Here is a 23,206-nt window from a genome sequence, read left to right as displayed (position 1 = left end):
AGAATTTAATTTTCCAAAAAAATGTTTTATTCAAGATGCTAATATCCAAAGATAAGGCAATTTTATGAATTCCTTGTAATTGCCTTTAAACCATCCAGATTTTACCTGTGCAGGAGAGTTAGCTTCTTCACCCTGCTTCTTCTTTTTCTTCTTCTTTTTCTTGGATTTGCCACTTGCAGAACTCTGAAGAATTGGCTCCGCTTTTTCTCTTTCATTATTATCTGAGATCTTTGTATGGGAACAGAAGGTATTTAGCATTTAAAATGACAATGAAACATACCTTCTATAGACTAAACATAAATTGATAGCTATAAGAAATTGCATATACTATTGGAAATGAACACAGTCTTATCTGTTCAATTCATTCTAAAAAGACCACATTCTTTACATGCTATCTGGTAATACAGGTAGAAGAATTGGGAATGGAAAAGGCAAGAGAGCACCAGGCACTAGTGGCATGGAAGTGCTATTTTTCATACTGAGAATTAATTATTGGCAAGATTTATAAAAGCAGATCTAAACCTTCACAGTATATGCTGATAATGTAGTCCTTATAATTATGGCAAGACAGAAAGGTTTAACATGGAGCTAAGTGAGTTCTCTCTTCTCAATAACATTCAGTGTTTTCCTTCTCTGTGTACAGAGCAAACACAGTTGTGCTACTCTTATCAGTGTAACCATGATGAGAGATTACCTTTATAATTACCCTTCAAGTTACTTTAAGAAATAGCAGTGGTAAGGACAAAGTCTTTGAGCTAAGGAGAAAATACCACCTTTTACCTTCTGAGTATCAGATCTCTCTTCACGCTGAGGAACAGAAGCAATTTTTTCTTCATCTACCCAGTTTCCCCACTCTTCTGCTGGTGCATTCCAATCAGAGCTTGGATCAGCTGAAGAAAGTCCATCTACAAAGATTAAAAGGTTTTTTCAGGAATATTGCCTTACTCTACAGGTGCTCATTTCCAGTTTAAAAATGAAAGAACCCCTAGACATATATATTATACACTTCTTGATATCAAGATATGAATAGCAATTTCCTGTATTTCTGAAAAAAAGGTAGACTTTTATCAATGAGCGGAGGACTTTTTAAAGTAATGACAGTGATTTTACAGAGCCTAATCACAGCAGCAGCTAGCTAGATGCAGTTGCTTCAAGGTATTTTTCTAAACTATGTGAAGAGGAACAAATTTATGAGTTGTTCTCTATCTTAAGCTGCTCTCTGTATTTTCTTTCTAGCTTGTGAAAAAATTAGGATGAACTGTAACACTGATCAATCTTACCTTAGTAAGATTCCTTCACAAGTGATATATCTGAAACTGTAAATCTTACTGATTCAAAAGTCTTAACATTGACATTTTTAATAAAATTTTTTTCTAATACTCTTAAGTCCATACTCTATTTTGTTATTATTCATTTATGATGGAATGATAACTTTAAAGGGTCAGTTACATAAAAATTAAAAATATCTGAAGGGAAGAACAAAGACTTAGACTGTCTGCTTAGTAGAAAGTTGCAGTGAGCCGATTTTAAAACAGAACACGTAGAAGATTTCATTTCCATTTCTCATTTATATTAACATCACAAATATTTCTCCCCCCCAGTCTGTACCAAATTAAAGAACAGGCAAATTTGATATGCAAATATCAAATATATAGTGGGAGTCAATTTAAACAACTGAAAATAAAATCAAAATAAAAAGCAGTAATAAATCAAATTAAATTTACTGGCAAACATTATGAAGCCAAAAATACACTAAGAGATCTTAAGATTAAATAGAATACTTAGAATAGTTAGAAACTTTACTAATAAAAATATTACCTTAATGACACCCACTTCAGATGGTAAAATTTATTGATTTGGATAAAAAAATTTTACTCAACATCTTTCAGTTTATGTACTGCCCTCTCAGTAAAAAACTGCTTAAGAAATCTGATCTTAGTAATAATAAATATTAGTAGTATTTGTACATACAGTTAATTTTCTTCAGTTTAATTTTCCTGATCCTGATAAATCAGTAAGTTGTATCTGTGTATCGCTGGCCTAAACTTGCATTTGCCCACTTCTGTTCGTGGTCTCTTAGTTGACAACTATGTTGAAATCCTATTAACTGAATCTTCAGTAATAAACATTCTATGCTCAGATACGTGACTCAATTATGCTTTTGATAAAATATAAAACAGATGACTTTCAAATGATTAACTGAAATGTGCTCTCCTTATCCTGAAACTAGATAAAAGACAAAAGCTAAGTTTCAAAATTATCTCGTAACAGAGCAATCATGTCAACAGTGGTGGAGCCAAGGACTACATCAATCTATTCCAGATAGATGAGAGAAGGTAACATGAAAAGCTGCTTTTGTCAACTTCTGGAACAATTGTTCAGGTCAATTTCTGATGAGGTGCAATATGCTTTTTCATAAATAGGGAGGAGAAAGTAGGGAGTAAATACCAAATTTACTACAGCTCCCAAGTAATTTCCGTTATTTCTAGTCAATAGAAATATATGGTTTCTATATATGTGTAAGAACTTCCTAATGTTTGCTAGATGAGAAAGCAAGTAAGATTAAATATAAGAGTCTGATGTCACCTTAACTTTCCAGTAAGGTACAAAGATGCAGAAAGAAACTGACTCAAACTCTATCCTACTAATTACATATTTTGCAGACTTGCAGTAGATTTTTCTCATCACTTGCAGGAAGACTGTTTCATTACAAAGATTTTTCTACCTTAAAATGCATGAGCTCTCTCACTTCTGAGTTTGAATATCCAAGTATTTTCCTAAAAATCACCTATTTTCTATCAGAATTTACCAAAATACTTCTAATTCCTTCAAACTATCCATTAGCTTACAAAAGTCAAGCATTTCAGGTTTTTCCTCAGATACCCATCACAGTCCAATACAAGTAGCTAATATAAATAACTACACTTTAAGAGTAATTAACATTTTGTTAATGAACATTTTAGAGGAACATACTTAACCCAGACCATTCGTCATCAACAGGGGGTTGAGCATGACTTAAATCCCACTGAAAATCAGAAGTACCAGCCTGAGAAACTGATTCACTGTTGGAACCTGAAAGGAAACAAATAAAGTTGTACTTGTAAGTTAGCAAGCTCCCTGAAGTTTTCGTGGGGAAAGAAGTCCAACCAAAGTAGGAAAGGAAGGCAAAAGGCTCAAAGAAAAACATCAGATTTTAAGAAGACAGGAAAACTAGTAGGCCCTTGTGCATAAGGTATATTCAGAAAACAAGGAAGCTGAAGAAAGAAGATGAAATAAAGTCATGAGAAGAACACAAAAAGAGATAAGGGTGAATTAAAAGCAGTCTCCTCAAACTGAAAAACACAATGACATTTTAAGGGTAATAAAATTGTTACCCTGTATCAATAAGATCTCTTACAGGGAGAAGCTTAAAAGAAAAGATCACTAGGAAGAAACTTCATTAAATACATTGAACATCAAACAAATTATATATTACTAATAATCCAATTCTCATTTAAAGCAAAGCTGTCAAGAACATAAAAGCAGCAGGACAAACAACAGTAAGACCAATTCCAGTCATGATAACAGAAGGTGTTACACATCAAACATAACTGTTTTCAGAAAAATAAACAACAAATGAAACCATTTCATAAAAAAAAGTAAAACAAAAACTAATTTTAAGATTTATATAAATTAATATTTTACTGTATGATGAAACTTCTGAAATTCAGTTTAAATAGAACCTGGGTCTCTATTTTACATACACCTCTGCAGAAGATACCTCAGATGACAGAAATATGGACATCTCATTTCTATTGTGGTCACTTTATACTATAACATTGCTGGCTAAGGTGCATCAAAGAAAACTAATATACTTCACTAATTCATATTTCTCTTGATGTTGAAATGGTGGTATTGCAAATGAATCTCAGCTTTATTTAATAAACTCCCATAAATTTTAGCTTAGAGACTGAATTGGATTAAGGTGGCTGCTTGGGATTTTTTTTTTTTTTAAATTAAAACCCTCTGTACAATGAAGGTGCTGGACACTAAGTTCAACAGTTGAAAGCCTGTAAACTGCAATACAAGTAAATATATCTGAAGTGCATAAGCACTTGGTCAGCTACTTCTGAAAAAAACTACCATGCCAAGCTCATGGCAAGAGCAGAAAACCTGACATATGATCCCTTTATTGTATAATAAATCATTGTGGGACTTATGTTAGTTGTTAAACACACAAGATTTATTATGAAGACAGGTTTGTACTCTATCGCACACAACCCCTCAAAAAAGAAACCCCAGAGCTTCAGCATTTCCATCTGTCATACAGAGAAAAGACTCAAGACTTCATATCCTGCCTCTGGAACATATTTTCAAAGTAGTGATTCAGCTCCTTGATGGGGAAAAAACTCAATTATCAAATAACAAACCTCAGAAGACTGGGGTAAATGGGCTTTCCTAGAAAGAAGTCTTCAGATCTCTAAATTCAGACATCGCAACACTCAGCAATCTCATATGCCCATTATTTAGACTTAACACAGTCTAAATAGATTTATACAGATAAATAAGAAGTCACAGAATCAGTGAATGATTTGGGTTAGAATATACCTTAAAGTTCACCTCATTCCAACCCCTTCTAGTTCCAACCTTCTAATTAATATTTGTGATTGATCTAGCTGTTGATTATCCACTTGACACAGTTACTTTACTGCATAATTTCAGCATAACAAAATAGCTTTTGAAGTGTCTTCCACCTCTTTGCAGTACTATTTTCAAAGAAAAATGAGAAAATGCATATTAGTAACACTTGGCAAACTCTATTGCACCTGGTGGAGTAGAAGACAGTGGAAAAATCTTTGGAAAGGCACACATACCAGAAACTCCAGGAGTTAATCCAAATGAAGAGAAAGAAGTAGTATTCTGTTCAGAGGTATTAATCCTTGCATCCACATTCCAAGCAGCTGTGGGGGAAGGGGAGAAAAAAAAAAAAAAGTGTCACACAGTGTTGGCAATGTTGAAAATTCAGCTATTTAATTATGAATCAGATCAGAAAAGCACTGGTTAGTGCAGCCATGATGACATTTCACACAACTGAGGGCATTACTCAGTGCTGATAGAGATGTGACTTTATGAACACACAGCTTGAAACCATTTTCAAACTTTCTAAGACCATCTTCCCTTTACAGCCTTTTCTATATACAAGCTTCTCACAAGAGAAGTCAACTGTTTTTCAAGCCCCATACAATTATTCCCTCCCATTACTACAATCATTAAGTTTTGAAAAGTACATGTAGATGGAACACAGCTAGGAGTATATTATATATATGTTAAAGAATGGAATAAAATTCAGAACAATTTTTGACAAATAGGAGATACTGCTTAAAAATGAAGACAACTAGACTGTTATATGTAAGGCAGAAAATAAGCAGAAATAGCCAATAGAAACTAGTGGCTTTTACTTAGAATTACATTTACTTAACTGGGGAAAAAGGGTCTAAAAACTGAACAGGTATTCCAGGTGTCCAAAAAGCAGGCAATTGCTACCTCCCAATTTACTGACTCCTGTGTTAATGCATCCCAGCATACTGTTGGTGTCCTTTGCTGCTAGGGTCTATGATTGGATCATGTCCAACTTGGTGCCCACTAAGACCCTTTATTCACAAAGCTGCAATCCAGGCAGTCAATATCCAGCCAGGGTTGCTTCCAACCCAGATTCAGCACTTGACATTTATCCTCACCGAATTCCTCAGGTTCCTGTGGGCAAATTACTCCCATCAGGTTTAGGTCCTTCTGGATGGGATCCCTGAACCTGGACTGTTTCAACTGATTCCCGCCCCCACATTTAAGCTTGACATAATCTGGAAACTGGATTTGAATGACATGGTTGCCTCCTCCAGACCACTTTAAAGATGATAAACAGTTCAATTCTAAGTACAGCCCTGTGACATTCCCTTTGTCATCAGCCTCCAGGGAAAGTAGGACTTATTGACCATTACCTTGGGCCTGACCAGTTTTTCACCTGTTCTAATTTGGATACAACACTGTGAGCAACGGTATTGAAAGCATTAGTCATCATGAAAGACTTTTACTGCTCTCCATGAAATTATTCATTTTACCAGAAGCAAATCAGCTTGGTAGACATGATGTATCCTCAGTAATAAAACCAACAAAAACAGCACTACAAACTGCCTACTAGAATACACAGCAGAACACATCTAGCAGAACATGAAAAAAGCCCTTTACTTCTACTTGGCAGTGGTAAAGCTTCCAAGGGTATATCAAATCTAGCCTCGGTAACTATTTCAAAATATGCTAGAGAAATAAAAGAAGGTCTAGACTTCTTCTAGCAGATTATGGCTGGGGTAAGGTTGTGTTTTGGATTTATGCTGAAAACAGGGTTTGTAATACAGGGATGTTGCTGAGCAGTGCTCACAGAAGAGTCAAGGCATTTCCCACTTCTTGTTTCAATGACAGTAAGGCAGCTGGGGCTTGTCTTCCCAACAAGAAGTTGGAAGAGACACAGCCCGGACAGGTGACTACAACTGGCCAAAGGAATATTCCCTACTGTGTGTCATCATGCTCAGTATGTAAGTCAGAGGGAGAAGGAGGGAAGGGAGGGACATTTGGAGTTATGGTGTTTGTCTTCACAAGTCACCATTACACATGATGGAGCCCTGCTCTCCTGAAGATGACTGAACATCCACCAGCCTGTGGGAAGTAAAGAATTATTTCCTTGCTTTGATTGCATGCACTGGTTTTGCTTTCCCTATTCAACTGTCCTTATGTCAACCCATTGGTCTGCCAGCTTTTCTCCTTCTGATTGTCTCTCTCATTCTGCTGGTGGGAGAGTGAGTGAGCAGCTGGATGGAGCTTGGCTGCTGGCTGGGGTTAAGACGCGACAAGACTGAAGTAACACTGCTGACTACAAGGGAACACTGCTTTCCAGAAGAGATGAGGATTGGTTAGACTGAACAGTGGGAAGGGCCAGGTTACAGCACTTACTAATAAGCTGATGATTGTTGCCCAGAGAGAAATCGAGAAATCTCTTCTCTGTTATTACTATGGACAGCACAAGTAAAAAAGGCAGAAAATTGTACTGAGCACTAAAAATCAGTTTCTAATGAGAAAAACAGTGCAACACTAAGTGTCACAGAGTTTGAACAATGTTTATGCCTAGGGCCTAAAAAAACACCTGCCAAAACCACAGACAGTTGATTTGATTATGTTCGACCAACAGAATATATTTACAGCCTGGGTTTTAAGACATTATTTAAAAGAAATTATACTTTAAAAAGGCTTAGTAATCATCTTCAGAACTTTATCAAAATGATATATAACACTGCATTCCTTCACAGAAATAATTTTATGTCAGATAAGCTCAAAAAACCCAGTTTAACTGTACACAGAGGCATAGATGCTAAGCCATCAGAACTTACAGCAAATGGAAATTGTTCAGCTTACATTTCACTATACCATGTCAATATTTTTTTAATATATAAACATAAAAGGATTTCAGAGATCCACTACTAAAGAATACATTTATGTAAAAATGCTTATGTGAGGCAAGTTCTTGGAAATAGCTTACCAATAGGAGTGAACAAAGAACGCTCTTTCCAGGGCCTGCCCACCAGGCTTACACCCCAGTCCTTTCCATTTCCATTAGCATCTCCAGTGTCTTGGCCCCAAGCCAATGTCTCAGTCTTCCTCTTCCCAGCTGCAGTTGAAGGAACAGATGTCCATTTCTCCTCCCCTACACCAATCTGTGAGGAGATTTTTACAGACTTCTCATTCCAGCTTCCTCCATTTACTGTATGGCTTTCACTCAATCCGGGAGAAACTTAAATATAACAATAATAAAAGGATTATTTAAAATAAGAACTGGATGAAGAACTAAAATATCACTTATATGCACATTCACTTAATAAAAAAACCCTGAATGAACAGCAGCTTTGCTACACCAGCGTGATACAGAGAGGGCTGCTGCTCTGTCTCAGCTGATTTTCCAGTTCAGATGATATGCACCATCTGTCTACTAACTTGAAGAGGGAGGAAAAAACAGCACCAACTGCATTCTATTTCCTCATCCCTTTCTTCACAGGGTGATGTATTGGTGAACTGGTGTCTCTAGATTAGCAGAAGGGTGAGGAGGGTACTTTCAACACTGTCAGCTAATTTCTCTTAGAGAGTATGGGGATGACTTGTGGAAAAGCCCATGCACTAAACTGAGAATATTTTCTGTTTCATAACTGCATGCAGCAGTTCTCCAAGCAGGATGTAGATGAAATTACCAAGTATTAGAAAATACTTCCCAAACACTACACAGGATTTACAAAGAGCACAGATATCAAACTGAACATATTGTCCCTCACAGTAAGAGATAAAAATCATAGTAACACTCAATTTTTAAGTAAGGTATTTCATGTTACACTAAAGTAAAAGACCACAACACTGCAAGAGTCTCTGTTACATGTTACCCTGATGAGAAATTACTAGCAGTGCAAGTTTAACATATACTTTGAGAAGTCAGACAATAGAAGTTTTTTAAATTTATGTCCCTCTAAAATATAAGGGCTAACGTACCCAGCCTCACTGCCTATATATCACAAACATTTCTCAAACTGCTTTGTATTTCAAATCCCCTTTCTCTTTTTAAATATGCAGTGGAAAAAACAGAAAAACTTTTCTTCTACAAGCAGTTAAGAAATATTTGCATATTAGAAGTGTAACACTTAAAAGTAAGCCAAACCCTCACAGACAAGTCAGTGTCATATGCCAACAAAAAATACAGACCAAACATTTCATTTTTCAAATGAACTTGTAACTCAGGCAGCATGAACATGCCCAATTCAAGCTGGCCTCACTGACATATAATTAATTATGTGAGATATGCCTAGATTTTCTCAGACAAATCAATTCCAAACACAGACAGCCCTAAGGTCACCACTGCTGTACAAAAAAGATTGCCCTTTCTCTACAGCACAAGCATTGCTCCTGTCAGTCAATGTCCTCCTAGCCTAATATGAAGTCTTAGGGAAAGGCAAAAAAAGGAGAGACAGAAACCAAACTGCAGCTGGTAGAAAAACCTTTTTGCAACTTTGAAAAAAGGAAGCTGAGGTCCTGAAGCAGGAGCTTGATTATTCTCTGTTTATTATACTACTCTCTTGTCAAAAACTTAAACTTCTAAATGACCAGCCAGTTTTCAATGAATCACAGAAAACTTAAGATTAAAAAGCATCTCTCAAAGTCACCTAGTCCCACCTTCTGTTCAATGCACATCTAAACTTCAAAATTATACTATATTATTGAAGTTCTGGAAACCATAAAGGCTGATTGCCCAGAGATGCTTTGAACTATCTCATGAAGAGCTTTGTTTGTCATGACCTGTCAGAATTTCCCCTTATTGAAACCTGATTATTGCCTCCTGTCCTCCCATTAGGCATTTCTGATGAGTACAGCTCCCTCCTTCTCTGCAACGTTTGAGAGTAAAGCTCTCAAAAACAAGCAGAAAGGGATTTACTTTCTGGATCTGTATGCTTTGAATAACTCATTTGCTGACTTGCTTATTTACACTAGCTACTTTTGATTAAAGCAACACACCTAATGTTGTAAGTAACAACCACCTTGATTTCATTATGTCAAACTAATTCACTTCAAGTATTATTCTAACATTATCTGCTATTAGAAAACTGCTAAGATTCACTAGTCAAATATTTTAAGCTATGTGTATGACATAGGTCAAGTATATTCTTTTTATAAACACATATTTATATGTGAGGACTTTCAAAACTAATAAATTTATGCATCTCAAAGGAGAATGTAAAGCACTGAATAACTTGCATATTCAACCTGAAACAAGTGTAAATAATCAGGACTTGTGACTCTTTGAAGAGAGCCCTTGGAGCTCTTTGCAGTTATCTGTACCAGGGTTTTCTTACAGCAAATAATTCATTAACACAAATGAGTAAGTCTGAAAAGCTAGCATGAAGAATTTTAAGCTCTGCTGAAAATAATAATATCTATAATAAATAACTATGCTCTGTACATAATTTTTTTTAGAATAGGTAATCTTTGAAAATTTGAAATACTGAATTGTATTTCTACAGGTAACACAGACGGTTTTCAACTTCTTCAGAAATAACTGGAATTTAGAACTATAACAATTGCATAGCCAAAAGAGCCAGGTGTACAGTAAAGTTCCATGTCAGTAACTCAAAATCCTGCACTGACAGTTGCTGTTTTCACTTCTTAAAATACTTCTCTAGTTACTTATGATGCCCAATAACGAAAACTTTTTACCTTGTGGAACTGATGACTCCCCCTTTGCAGGTTTAGAACTGTTAATCTGTGCATTCAAAAGTACATCACCTGATTAAGAAGTAAAAGGAAACAAAGTGAGATGAAACTTTTCTAACAGCAACACATAAAAAGCTTCTAACAATCCACTACTAATGCTTTAAGAAAAGACTATATTAATACCTCACAGTAAATTAAGACAACTCCACAACACTCAAGGATAAAATTAAAATGCTCTACTTTTTATTGTTTGTGTTTATGTTGCAGACAAAATGCACTCTAAGTGACTTAGAACCCATATACCAAGTAACTGCAGATTTCAAAGAACTTTAGCTACTTTTCCAATGAACGAAGAGCATAAACCTAAAAGACAGGTTGTCATTAACAAGCAAAGAGTGGATCTAAGTATTTCAGACCTGTAACTATTTCTAAGTTCTACCTTAACATGAAAACACTAGATACAGCTGAATTCTTTTTGGATTAGTTTTGTACAAGGTGACACATAAGATACAAAAAAAATTACGATACGTAAAGGATTCTGACTGGAGAAGTTAAAGTAGTTATAACTAGCACCAGGGCATAGAGAGAGCTGGAACTACCATTTCTTGAAGCACTGTGTAAATGGACAGGAAAAAAAAAGGGCAACAGGAAACAACTGATCTAGTCCTCAGGGCAACAATTATGCACTCAGTCAAGGTGAAAATGAGTGTCAATGAAACAGGAGGATGAGGAACACAGATTTCAATAAATGGTTCCAAGATACCGGACAGTTGTTAGACTCAGTCTTTTTACCACTTTGCTAGAACATCGAGTGTCATTTAATTAAAGCACCTATTTCTCAGTTTTACCCAAATATGAATTCCTGTGCCTACACACACTTGAAACCTGCCCATGCAATCCTTCTGCTCTCCAACAGCAGCAGCAGCCGTATCTACTGAATCTTCAGCTACAGCAATTACTACTAAATCTCAGACACATGTGCCTTACCATTATGAAGAACTTTAGTACAGGATGCTAATAAATCTACATTGGAAAAAAATGCCTACATGTTAAGCAGTGAATGGTATTTTAAGAGAACTTCAAGGGCATAACCTTCCCACAAGGAAATACTCAAAAAGTTAAGGAGATGGTGCTGTCTGCAGCAGTGCTGAGGATGCCTTTGAAGTTTCTACAAACAAAGGGCAGAGTCACAGAGCACAAGTGAAAGAACAGGGACAGGCCTATGTAGCTGTGCAGCAACTGACAATGCACCAGTGTGGATGGAGTCCAGTGTCTTAGCCACTTGGTCCAAAACACTCTCCTGAGCTTCCCCAAAATTACGGCTAGAAAAGGGGGAGTTTTGCAGAATGAGAAAGTACTTTTACATAGCTTGAAATAATTTCTTCAGTTTCACCTCCAAATATACCTAACATACATGCAAAACAGAATCATTATTTAAGCATTCAAGTAAAGTTATCTTTCTAGGACACATTCACAGACCTACCAAGTATCATACCTTTATTTTTTCTGAGACCAACTGGAAGTGATGATGTAGGCATCAGCTGTTCAATGGATACAGTAACTGTGTTTTCTACACCCTGGAGATTTGATTCTCCTGAGCCACCATCATTCAGCACTTTGTCTCGCTTACGCTGCTGACGCTTCTCTCTGTTACTGATTTTTGTTTCCCAAGCTCCTAAAACATCACCCAAATGAAAATATCACTAAGTCAGAGAGGAAGGAAAGATTTTAAGTTTGTATCGCATCGAAGAGAAGTCTGAGGGCAGTTTAACCAGTCAGCTTCAACCTTAGTTTGAAAACACTTACAAATGGCCAAAGATAAGTCTTTCTGTGATAATACATGGCTTCACAGAGCAAAACATGAGTAACATAAGCACCCTACTATCCATAATTTCTCAGTTTTTATAAGATTACTTTAAAAAAAACCAGTTGAAGTTACTAAATAGTGTTGTTTCAAATATCAGATTTCCAGATATAATATGTGACTAGGGAGTTACGAGTTTCTTATGTTTCTTCATGAACCAAACACAAGTAAATCTTAAGCAGCATTTAAGCCATAATGTTTGCATTTTGTGTATATTTGTGTTCAGTACCTTCATCAACTTCCTTTCCATCTTGACGAGATGAATCCTGAACCGTTTTGGAATCTCCCTTTGATTTCTTTTTTTTCTTTGACTAGAATAAAAATAAAAATTATCTTAATGATTATCTACTGATCACCTGGCATAGTGATTCAGAATTCCCTCCCCAGCCCTCCCCACAAAATAAAGGAATAAATTTAAAACAGATTCTCCGCAACAACCCTTTGTGAAATACTTATGCAGCATAGAAATGGCAGGTGGGGAGAATGTTACTTATGCTGCAGAGTACAAAGCCAGGTAGAAGAAGCTATGTTGGCAGCATCACAGTCACAGAGGAGAAATTAGCAGGCAGATACTACTCTGTCAAAATTCGTTTTGTGAAGAAGTATAAACTTTAGTTTATAAAGTAGTTTTGGTACAACAGGTAGCAATATAGAGTGTTGAAAAGATAGTATTGAGAAAAAAAACCCAAAATATTGGGAGAAAGTATATTGCAGAAAGCCTCGGAGCGAATTGACTTGACTACTTTCGTAGAAAGAAAACACAGTACTGAAAAGCTTTTCAACCTAGTGAAGAAAGACCAGATAAACATGAATGAAAAACAACAAGACTTTTAAAAGAAATATGAATACCCACTCAAATGTTATAAGGGGAACTATTCACTTATTCACTGTCTCAGAAATATTCTAAGAATGCTGGATGCCTTTCTGGGATACATCTGACAGAGTCCGACTAGTAATTGTTAGCTGTACACCTGAGTTCTCCACTGTTTAGTTTTCTAGTCCTAAATGTCAAAAAAGTGTCTAATAATCTTGCTAGGATTCAGAATTGGTAACACCTAAATTATTACCACAGTTGCTGCAGACATTCTATGGGCCCCCACAATGGCATGCAGTTCATATGCCCTAGACTTACCATGCCCCAAAACTAATCTGTAGCTTCAATACAAGTGCTGAAAGCAGTATAGCTTGTTAGTGCAGCAGAGATGATAAAAAACTCACTGCTTATATGCAATGCTGCATCACCACACCTTTAACATTCAGGTAACTGATCTGAACAGTTAACTCATGGTTTAATGTACTAGGGGTCCCAAACTACAGATGCAGCCAAACTGAATTCTCATTTGCTCAGCAGACTAGTGACATACCAACTAACTACTTTCTGAAAAGCCTCCAAAAGAGAAGGGCTGGTTTCAAAAGCAACCTGAGAAGAATTGGCTCTAAAAACATGAACAAGTCAAATTATTTTCTAGGGCAACTTCTAAGGAAAGAATTAAAAAGGAAAGTGAAAATTAGCATTAAAATTAGTTAAAAATTGCCTCTTCAAGCTCAACCATAGAAAGATTAGTAAGTTTGTACCTTTGTCTCCCATTTGCAGTTACACTGAGACTAGAACTTGAGATCCTAAAGTTTCCATCTGCAAAGCAATAACTACCCAACTGTCCTCTGGCACTAAGAGAACACCTGAAATTACTTCAGAAGTCTCCCAGACAACAGTTCGAGATGATTTCCAAATTGTAACTTCAGTTTCCTTAAATAACTAGCTCCTATGAAGTATTGCCATCAAATATTACACTGTTCAGGAAAACATCAAAGTTTAACAGCCAAAAAAGAAGTTTGTGATTAACAAATACTGTTTTTAAAAAGATCAAGAATTCAAATCCTGAAAATGTGTTTTACTTTCCTAAACTGTGTTACCCTATTCTGAAAAACCAGAACCATTATTTTTTATCCAAATAACCCACCACCTGCTAAACTTTGTACTGTACCAGTTGCTATCTCAGTACCAAACTGACAAGAGATGCTAAAGCTGGAGCAAGCCAGCCAGTCATTTTGCAGAAGTCCATGCATTCAGAATGTCACCTTCTGCAACACACAAAGATGCCAGTGTTGACTCTGCCAACAGCCAAAGAGCACATGAGGAATACTGCAAGCCTGCCAAAATTTTTTAAGTCTTTTAGATGCATTGTGCTCCATGCAAGAACAATAGAAAAATAAACCTTTCTTCTTGATCCCTAGTTGAGGAATTATTTCTAGTATTCAAGACAATGCAGCTATGTGCTTGCAAACAGAATGGATGATGACACTTTAACTTCTCGCAGTCTCATCCACACAGTCACTTCTTAAGTAACAGTCTCTTACACTAAACATTAAAAAACCCCCTATACTATGGCAAGTTACTAATTGCAGAATCATAAGCCCTGTGAACAGCCAGAGTCCAGACATTACCCAAAGCTTTCCCTCCCACAAAGCAGAAAAACATGCAGAAAATTCACAACCCTGAAGCAGAAACACAAAGAATGTGTGATTTTCACTGAAAGCATATAATGAAGCATAAAAAATAACCACATCCTTCAGGCCATAGATTATATGTATTCATATATGTACACACATGCACATACAACTTCAATCACTGCCGTCGTCTTATACCATTCATCCCAAAGATGGTGCCCAAAGACACACAGGACCCATTACAACTTCAGTAGGTTTATAATGTTACAAATGTTACAGATGCACTGAGAAGCCTCACAAAGTAATTACATGCCTGTAGAGATACTGTAGTTCTTAAGGTTGTTCTTAAGTATACTTTTAATTGAAGGGTAACTATTTACCCCTGACCCAATCATTTTTTGCCCAGGGTCCCCCAAAATGATATGAAAACACAATTTGAATAATCATCCACATCCATGCGGTGGTACTCATTTCCTAGAGCTGCAGCTTCAGCTTCACATTTTAAAATTCAGACCATTATACTTGTAATTTTAAGGTGAAATTGAATTTACGATTTAAACACATTATCTACTTGAAAACCTGCACATAGTTATTCATTCAGGTTAAAACTGTGTTACTTTCTTGGGGGGAAAAACCCAAGAAAGTCAATCTGACATGTAAAACATGGGGAAGAGAAAGAGCCACACAGCATGGAACTTTAAAGGCAAACATTTCATAGAAAAGTCACTCAATTTGCCAATGGCAAAAACATTTAAAGCCCTAAACTAGTTTAGCAAACTAAAAGGATACAGTCTTTTAGCCAAAATACTAACTGCAAAAGAAGTTACTGGAGGGTAGTCAAGTATATTTATTAAAGCTTGAATGAGCTAAAGAAATGACAATCATGGAATGGCTTGGGTTAGAAGGGACCTTAAGGATTATCTAGTTACAACCCCAGCTATGGACAGGGACAACTTTCAATAGACCAGGTTACTCAAAACCCCGTCCAGCCTAACCTTGAACACTTCCAGGGATAAGGCATCCCCAACCTCCCTGGGCAACCTGTTCCAGTTTCTCACCACCCTCACAGCAAAGTGTTTCTGACTGCTTATATGTAATCTTTTATTTTTCCTCAGTATAGCTACAACAAAAGCATTTTATTGAAGAAAGTAAGTCAGAAAACAAAGACAGTAGGAAAACTTAATGCACAGTGTTAGCTAAAGAGCCAAATGAAAAAATTATCAAAAGTCCCAAGCATATCCATGTTGCCCATAAATGACAGCATATATGATAAAACAAGATTAGTCCTCAAGTTCAAAGAATAACACTGCCAGTAATAGTTACCTTTTAGATTAGACATTGCAGATTCATGTTTAAAAAGATATTTTTAATGTAGCTGTTTAATTTGCATAACAAAAAGTTCACACCAGACTTCAAAGCTGACACTTATCATCAAAAATCAAGAACTCTAATTACTAATAGATACATCTGGCAAAAGAAATAATCAGGCACATGGTCTTAATCCTTTGAATAGTGGTTGCCCAATTGGTAGACCATTTACAAGGCACTTAACAATACTATCATTATGCTGCATCCCCATAGAAGCCATCAAGATGAAACAAACTTTATTTCTGTAAGCTTAACACTGTGTCACATGATGAACAGAGATATCAGTGTTTAGTGGGGAGCTGGGAGTGGGGTTTCCTTGACAAACATTCTGTGATAAGACAACTTCTGATGTCTCAGAAGTTAAGAAAATACTACTTTAGCTCTTTCCAACTTCAAATTACATTAGTACTATAAACAGTAAGAAACCTGCCTCTTCATTCATATAAGTAACAGGATTTCAACCCAAAACCAGAGTTATTAGATACTGAAATAATATACATCAAACTTCAACATTGTTGCTTTGTATCCATAACTAACCTTTTCATTCTTCTTTTCTGTGTCCACAGGCTGCTTTATATTGTCCTTACGGACAGTTTGTATTACTTCATCTTCAGATACATCAAGGAAAGACCGTCCATTAGGCTGCGTAAACAATGAGAATAAATAATAAAAAAATTAGAGAAAGCAGATGAAGTAAAGATCAAATTACATTACTACTGAAATGCAATTACTTGTTAATGGAAAAATGCCTGGAAGATTACTGAATAGAGCAGACCAAATTGTGGATTGGTGTTCAAAGTATCTACTGCAATACTGTAGTTACCAAATACAGAAATGAAAAAGGAAAGAGAACAGGTCTTCTCATTTCATCTCACTCCTATTCAATCCAGGAATTTTATAACAAAAGGTAAGTTTCTGAAATTTACCAGCTTTTAAAAAATTACCTGTAGCTGTTCTGAAAACTGATTCAGATGTACGTGCCATAAATTATCTAATTAAATTAAAACAATTACCACTTTGTAGCAGTTCAGCAAGAGGACTAATTTTTAAAAGTAATTTTTACATTGACCAAACATCTGCAACTTCTATGCATATCCCTCCCAGCTCACTTCCTTCACAAGTTAAACTTCATAGTAGAGCAGAAATTAGAAATCAAACATGAAGCATGACTAAGCACGATACCCCATTGTTCTTTTCAGACAGACTTGAATACAGGCGTTACATTAGTCTACCATGTTCCCCTCACAGAATTAAGGAAAGAAAATGAGCATGTATTATTCAACATATAAAATTAAAACTCTGGACAATCATTACACGAGTCTTTACCTTTGACAGCAAAGGCATACACCTTAGCCTACATATTCCCCATACAGAAATGTAGTAATTTAAGAGTCATTTACTTCTAACAAAAAGCTGTGACTGAAGTAACTCTGCTTAATTGCAGAAAAGATGAAAATATGCATGTATTATGCTACTGTGAGCCATTAATTTCACTGGGTGAAAAACAATTGTTAAGAATAATAATTTACAAAGTCCACCCAAATGTCACTGGTTCACGTTCAGAATGACTCGGATAAATTAATGACTGAAAATTAAATAAGCATAAACAGCTACTTCAAAGTTGCTTTAATTCCTCCAATTCTTTCAAAATAAATTTCAAGCTCTGTTACCATTAGTTATTCTTTTGTTATTAAAAACCCAAAAGTTACTTTAACTCTGCATCACAAACCTAATTGCTTTCAAGTGAAACAAAAGCCGTATCACAACTTAGTGTGGCCTATTCCTTCAAATATTTGATCTGATCCTCAATTTAACTGTTACAGGCACTTAAGCCTTGCCACATTGTATTATGCTTACAAACCACCCTCTGCATGATTTCACCAGTGCATAACATAGTACTGCTTACTGTAGTTAGCAAGCATGCCAACTTCTTCGAAGTAACTATAAATAGAAATTGAAAGATCAGGTCACCTAACCCCTCTTCTCCTGCAACAACCAGCTTTAAACTGGACTTCTCATATCTAATATGCAGTATATTTCCCTCAGCATTCTGAAAATGAAGTGTATTTTACAAGTCTGTGTCTAGGAACTCTTATCTAAAAAAGGTTCTTCTCAAAGTCCAAATTACTGGTATATTCCACAGGGATAGCAAAGAACTGGTATTTAATCAAACTCAGTTCTTGTGCCTCTCTATTTTCTCCAAAGCCTATCTAGCAGTAAAGTTAGATAACATATTTGATGCATCTAGTATTGGATGTGTATCAAAAAAGTTTGCAGCCAACTAACTTTTTAAATTCTGTACCTTGCTTTGCTTCTTAGCTATTACATATATACCTTAAATTGAAAACTACATTCTTACTCCCTCCCAACTATTCAAGAAACAGAAGTTTTAATATTTAGTTTAAAAAAAACTTCAGCTGTTTCTCTGAACTAATCCATGTCCACTAAAAAGCCTCTGGAAAAATTCATCCACATGACTGTTCAAAATGCTGTCTGATCATCTGATCATGTAAGCAACAACATTTAGAAATACATTTGAAAACTTGCAATTTGATACATTCCGGGAGAAATACATTCCTTAATTTTAATACCCTTCTTTTTAGTGGAAGCTTTCCACATTTATTTTCTGCCCATAGATGAATCACTGAATTTCAACCAAAATCCACGTGACCATTTTTGGATACATCAAAGAAAGCAACAGAAACAGGAAAGAAAAAAAAACAAAACTACAGTATTCAGAAATGTTTCATTTTAAAAAGACAACCACAGCCCAAAGTTTGAAACTTTATGGGTAATATATTAAACAACCACTGACAAAATGAATTAATTCAAAATTGTGCAATTTATTATTTGCCATCTTTTTTAGCCTCATCTTAAAGCTGCCAGGCATGACGCAACAAGGCAGAAGTAATGCTGTCAGTAGCAGTACTGATTACTGAATGCTTTTCTTGCCTGAGGACCTTAAAATCCCAATACTTAAATAAATCTTTTTTCACACACATATGAGGGTGTTAAGATATACCAAACATAGAAAATGTTTTGCATAGACTGTCAAAACGACAAGTACTCCTTAAACACGGTAGTGCAAAGGACAATTCAGTTTCATGCTTCAAACAGTACTAATGAAATTGTTATCACTCAATCTTACAACACTATATTAGCCAAAGTCCTCAGTTACATATTATAAAGATACCTCTGCTTAGAGTATCTTTGGCCAATGAAAAATTCTGTTTCCCAATGTTTCCTGTAAGCTTCTCTTCAGAAAGAAACTAAACAATTTTCTCTATGAGGCCTGAAGAATCCTACAGCTATACTTTTGCTATTTGACCACAAACATACACAAACCAACATGAGTACCAGCTGAAAGTATAAAGTCTTTACACAATCTAAGTGCAAATAAGCACTAAACAGCCATAGCCCAGAAAGTTCTTTCATTCAGACCAAATATGAAACTTCCTCAAATGAATGCACACATACTTTTACTAGAGTGTGTAGCATTTATTCTCCAGGTGCATGACAAACAATAGGAAGGACATAGTCAATTTGGTATTTTCAACATCTACAAATAGATGGAGTGAATGGCTTCTGAAAGTGGCAGCAGAGCACAGAAGATGGCTACTCTCAAGTTTCTCTGGTGTTTGGCAGATTGCACAGAAACCATATAAGAACAGTTTCACCTTTTCCTGCTGAAGTAGGAGAGAGAGGCACAGTCATTATTCATAAGGAGAAGGAATAAAAATTAAATATGAAGTTTTATGGACAGTAAAAAAAATTCTTAATGGGGCCAAAGAGCTCTGCCTCTTCCAGGAGTTAAAATAAAAACTAAAAAAGAAAAATGCAGCTTCAGGTTTACTGCACAGAATCTGATGTAAAGGCACCATGCTTGCTCCAAGCAGTATGAGAAAGCCAGAACTGGCTCTATGAACTTTAATGTTAATGAATGCTAAATGTCTGCTTACAACAAGTAAATAAACAGAATCTCATAGGTACTACTGCATTCAGTCAATGCAGCACCACTCCAAGAAACCTATTTTACTAGGAACATGAAGTAAGTTGTACCCTTGCAATATAACACTCTTCCTCAGAAAAGCTACAGTTAAGAACATTTCTGATCCTGACAAGTGTTACACATCACCTGCCATACAGTGAGCTCAGTAATTCTGTATTAAAGTAACCCTACAGCTTTTAATTAGACATCTGTAGTGTGTTCTTAAAGCCACAGACCAGTTGCTCTAAGCTTTCTGAAATGCCCACAGTGGAAATCTAGACCCCGGCATAGCAAGCTCTGTAGTAAATCTACTCGTAATAGGCTTACTCTTTTCCCCTTCCAGCCCTCAGTATTAGCATCACAGCACACAAACTACACGATGAAAATGACCAGGCAGCAATCAGTAAGAACTTTTGTTGCACCTTTTAAGTTTCCAATGTTATTTTGAGAGCTTTTCACATTAAAGTCAGAAAACACTGGGACATGCTAATATTGGTCTCTCTAAACTTACCTTGGAAAATGAGCACAAGGAAGGTCTATTAAACTTTGTCAGTGGTATAAACTTATTTGTACTACAGTTAAAGATTCAGTTTGTGCATTTCCTTTTGGAGGAAGGTAGGATTTTTTTCACCTCATCATGGAAATAAAGAATATGCAGCACTATAAAAATAATTTTTAAAATCTTAATGATACAGGATGACAGCTTAAAAACAACTTTGCTCTTTTGATTACAAAAATATTTGCTCTTACATTGCCTTAACTTTATTCTATGCCTATGTAAACCAAGCTCAATAGAGTACAATTATTTATATACACCAAAAATGTGTGTTTTTATATAAAATTACTAAAGTTTGCTTTTATGAAGCCCTATACTACAAAGCATTGTCAAGTCAACAGTGATATCTACCTAGTCACTCTATCTTCTGTATGGAGGCATTTTTTAATGTCTTAGGCGGTGACTTGCAAGAGTTTATGATTTGTTTTCTTACTGGAGTTTCAACTAAATAAATCAAGCAAAATTGATTTAATTTCTAGGATTAGTCTTTGTTGTCAAGAAAGCATAACATATTTATTTAACACTGAAGTATCTGCTTCTCCAGATGGCAAAAAAATTACATCTTTAGCATGCTTTCTCCAAAATGGAGAACCTAACCACACTGGAAAGATTCTGAATCACGTTTCCTCTTCTTGGTTCTCAGCATTCAGTCTCTTGTAACTTCCAGAAACAACTTCAACAGTTCAATGTTCAAATATAGGTTGGTGGCACATGCAGACTTTTTTTTGTTCTGTTTAAGATGTTCTAGCCTTACATTTTCATAATAAAGTTTCCTAAACTTCTCAAATCTTAATGCTGCCACAGACTCAAATGAAGAAACAAACCCATTGTCTCTCTCTTGTCATTAGGGAAACGATTCAGATTTTATAGAGCACGATATTATTATATGACACAGTTGTAATAGGCAGGGGACATCTGTTACACTTTCATTCCTATAATCCATTTGGACATAAATAGGATTACAAACAACCTAACAATATAAAAGCTACAGAAGCAATCCCTTCAAGCCCCAAAACTGTGACAACTGTAAGCTTTGAAAGGACAGTTGACAATTTCTGCATTCCACTAATTTTCTCTTAAGTGGATGCATACTATCAAAAGATAGAAAGTTCCCACACCACATATTGAGGATTTAAAAAAATATAAATTACAGGAATGAGCTCTTTTTAAGGGTCTGCTAAGACAGATTTCCTTATTAAAGGAGATGATCCTTACTGTAACAACAAAATCAGACAGATTCCTATTGAGGCACGCTCACATCAACATTGACACTAACATGTTCTACTGAAAATACAAAGCAAAAAGCTTACTCAAGTTTGAATCATCATAGCATTTATACAGCTTAGAATGCTGCTTCCAACAGTCTTTACCTGCCTAGACTGCAACTCCTGCCTCGAAATTCTAAGCCATGCTAAAGTCTCCACCACTCGTTACTAACCCTATTACTTAGTGAGTAATAATAGTAATAGTAGCTTTCATGTAATTTTTGTTTACAATAAAATGCTTCCAAAAAGCCAGCTTTTTCCTCATCATCCAGGACTATTAACGTTTAGTTTACTTGTGGCAACGCTGCTCCTCCAGGTTTTCAAAAAGCAACCAAACAACCCAGACGACTGAAGACGGCTCCAGAGCAGTCAGGACCCCCCCATCCCTTCCCTCCAGAGGCAAATATCGCACGGCGGCTCGGGAGGACCTCTACGGCACCCAGATCCCTCCCACCGGCGACAGGCCTGGGGAGCTGCAGCCGCACTCGGGGCCGCTCGTCAGACGCGAGCCCCCTCGCCTCCCCACTGGGACCCGGCCGGGTGCCAGCGCCCGCCCAGTCCCGCCGCTGTCAGTACGCCTTTCACCCCCGCTGTCCTCCCGGCTCTCACACCCCTCTCACCCGCGCCGCTTTCTCCGGCAGCTTCTTCCTGGTTCGTTTCTTCTGTTCGTCGCCTTTGAGGTTCAGTTGCCCGGGGCCCGGGCCCGCCGCCTTACCCTGGCCCCCGCCGGCCGTCAGGCCCGCGCCGACGGCCTCGTCACCCTTCCTCACGGCCGCGCTCCGCGCCGGCTTCTTGCGGAGGCCGCCCCCGCAGGCCGCGGCCAGCAGCAGCCCCAGCAGCACGAACCCCAGCGCGGCCGGGACCGCCAGGGCGAGCCAGGTGGGCAGCGCCTGCGGGTCGAGGCCCAGTTCGAGGCCCAGTTCGGCACGCAGCAGCCCGAGCCCCCCCGACAAGGCGTCCCGCACCGGGGCCGCCGCCTCCTCAGCCCACCGGGCCGCCACCTCCTGCCAGCTTCCCGCAGCCATCGCGGTCCCCGGCCTCGTAGAGGCCCGAACCGGGCGGGGCGGCGAGGGCGCGCTCAGGCCGAGCGCATCGCGGCCTCGGGAGAACCGCGCCGGCCCGCCCGAGCCGGAGGCACCGGGAGTGGTGGGATGGACGGGACGGGACGGAGCCTCCGCGGGACGCGGCCGCCTCAGCCTCGGGGCCGCCTGGGTCTCCTCCTCTTCCTCCTCCCCGCCCTCCGCCTCGCGCACGACGTCACCGCCCCGCCGCGCGCCCGCCGCAGCGCGCCGCCATCAGCGCGGGGCGGGGGCGGCACCTCCCGCCTCCTCCGCCTCCTTCCCTGCCGCGCCCGGCCCTGCCCGGCCCAGCCAAGGGCGGTGCCGGCAGGGGAGGCGGCGGGCTCGACGTGGCAGGCAGCGAACGGAGAGGGAGCGGCGGGAGCG

General features: G+C 37.7%; 1 protein-coding gene across 2 annotated transcripts in view; it reads right to left on the bottom strand.

Annotated features, from left to right (window-relative positions):
- MTDH (metadherin) overlaps positions 1-22,990 on the bottom strand; it is a 32,467-nt gene extending 9,477 nt beyond the window's left edge. For both annotated transcript variants that reach the window (XM_015619192.2, XM_015619193.2), the window contains exons 1-10: positions 22,382-22,990; positions 16,490-16,594; positions 12,366-12,447; positions 11,768-11,947; positions 10,276-10,344; positions 7,565-7,816; positions 4,854-4,940; positions 2,974-3,072; positions 781-905; positions 106-228 (exon numbers count right to left, since the gene is read on the bottom strand). In XM_015619192.2, the coding sequence (XP_015474678.1) occupies positions 106-228; positions 781-905; positions 2,974-3,072; positions 4,854-4,940; positions 7,565-7,816; positions 10,276-10,344; positions 11,768-11,947; positions 12,366-12,447; positions 16,490-16,594; positions 22,382-22,786 (1,527 nt within the window). In that variant the 5' untranslated portion in view covers positions 22,787-22,990. The remainder of the gene's footprint in view (positions 1-105; positions 229-780; positions 906-2,973; positions 3,073-4,853; positions 4,941-7,564; positions 7,817-10,275; positions 10,345-11,767; positions 11,948-12,365; positions 12,448-16,489; positions 16,595-22,381) is intronic.
- Between the last annotated feature and the right edge of the window lie 216 nt (positions 22,991-23,206).

This window comes from Parus major, chromosome 2, assembly GCF_001522545.3.
Source record: "Parus major isolate Abel chromosome 2, Parus_major1.1, whole genome shotgun sequence".
In the NCBI taxonomy this organism is placed as follows: domain Eukaryota; kingdom Metazoa; phylum Chordata; class Aves; order Passeriformes; family Paridae; genus Parus; species Parus major.
Note: the sequence above shows the minus strand (reverse complement) of the source record. Positions and strands in the feature narration are given on the sequence as shown.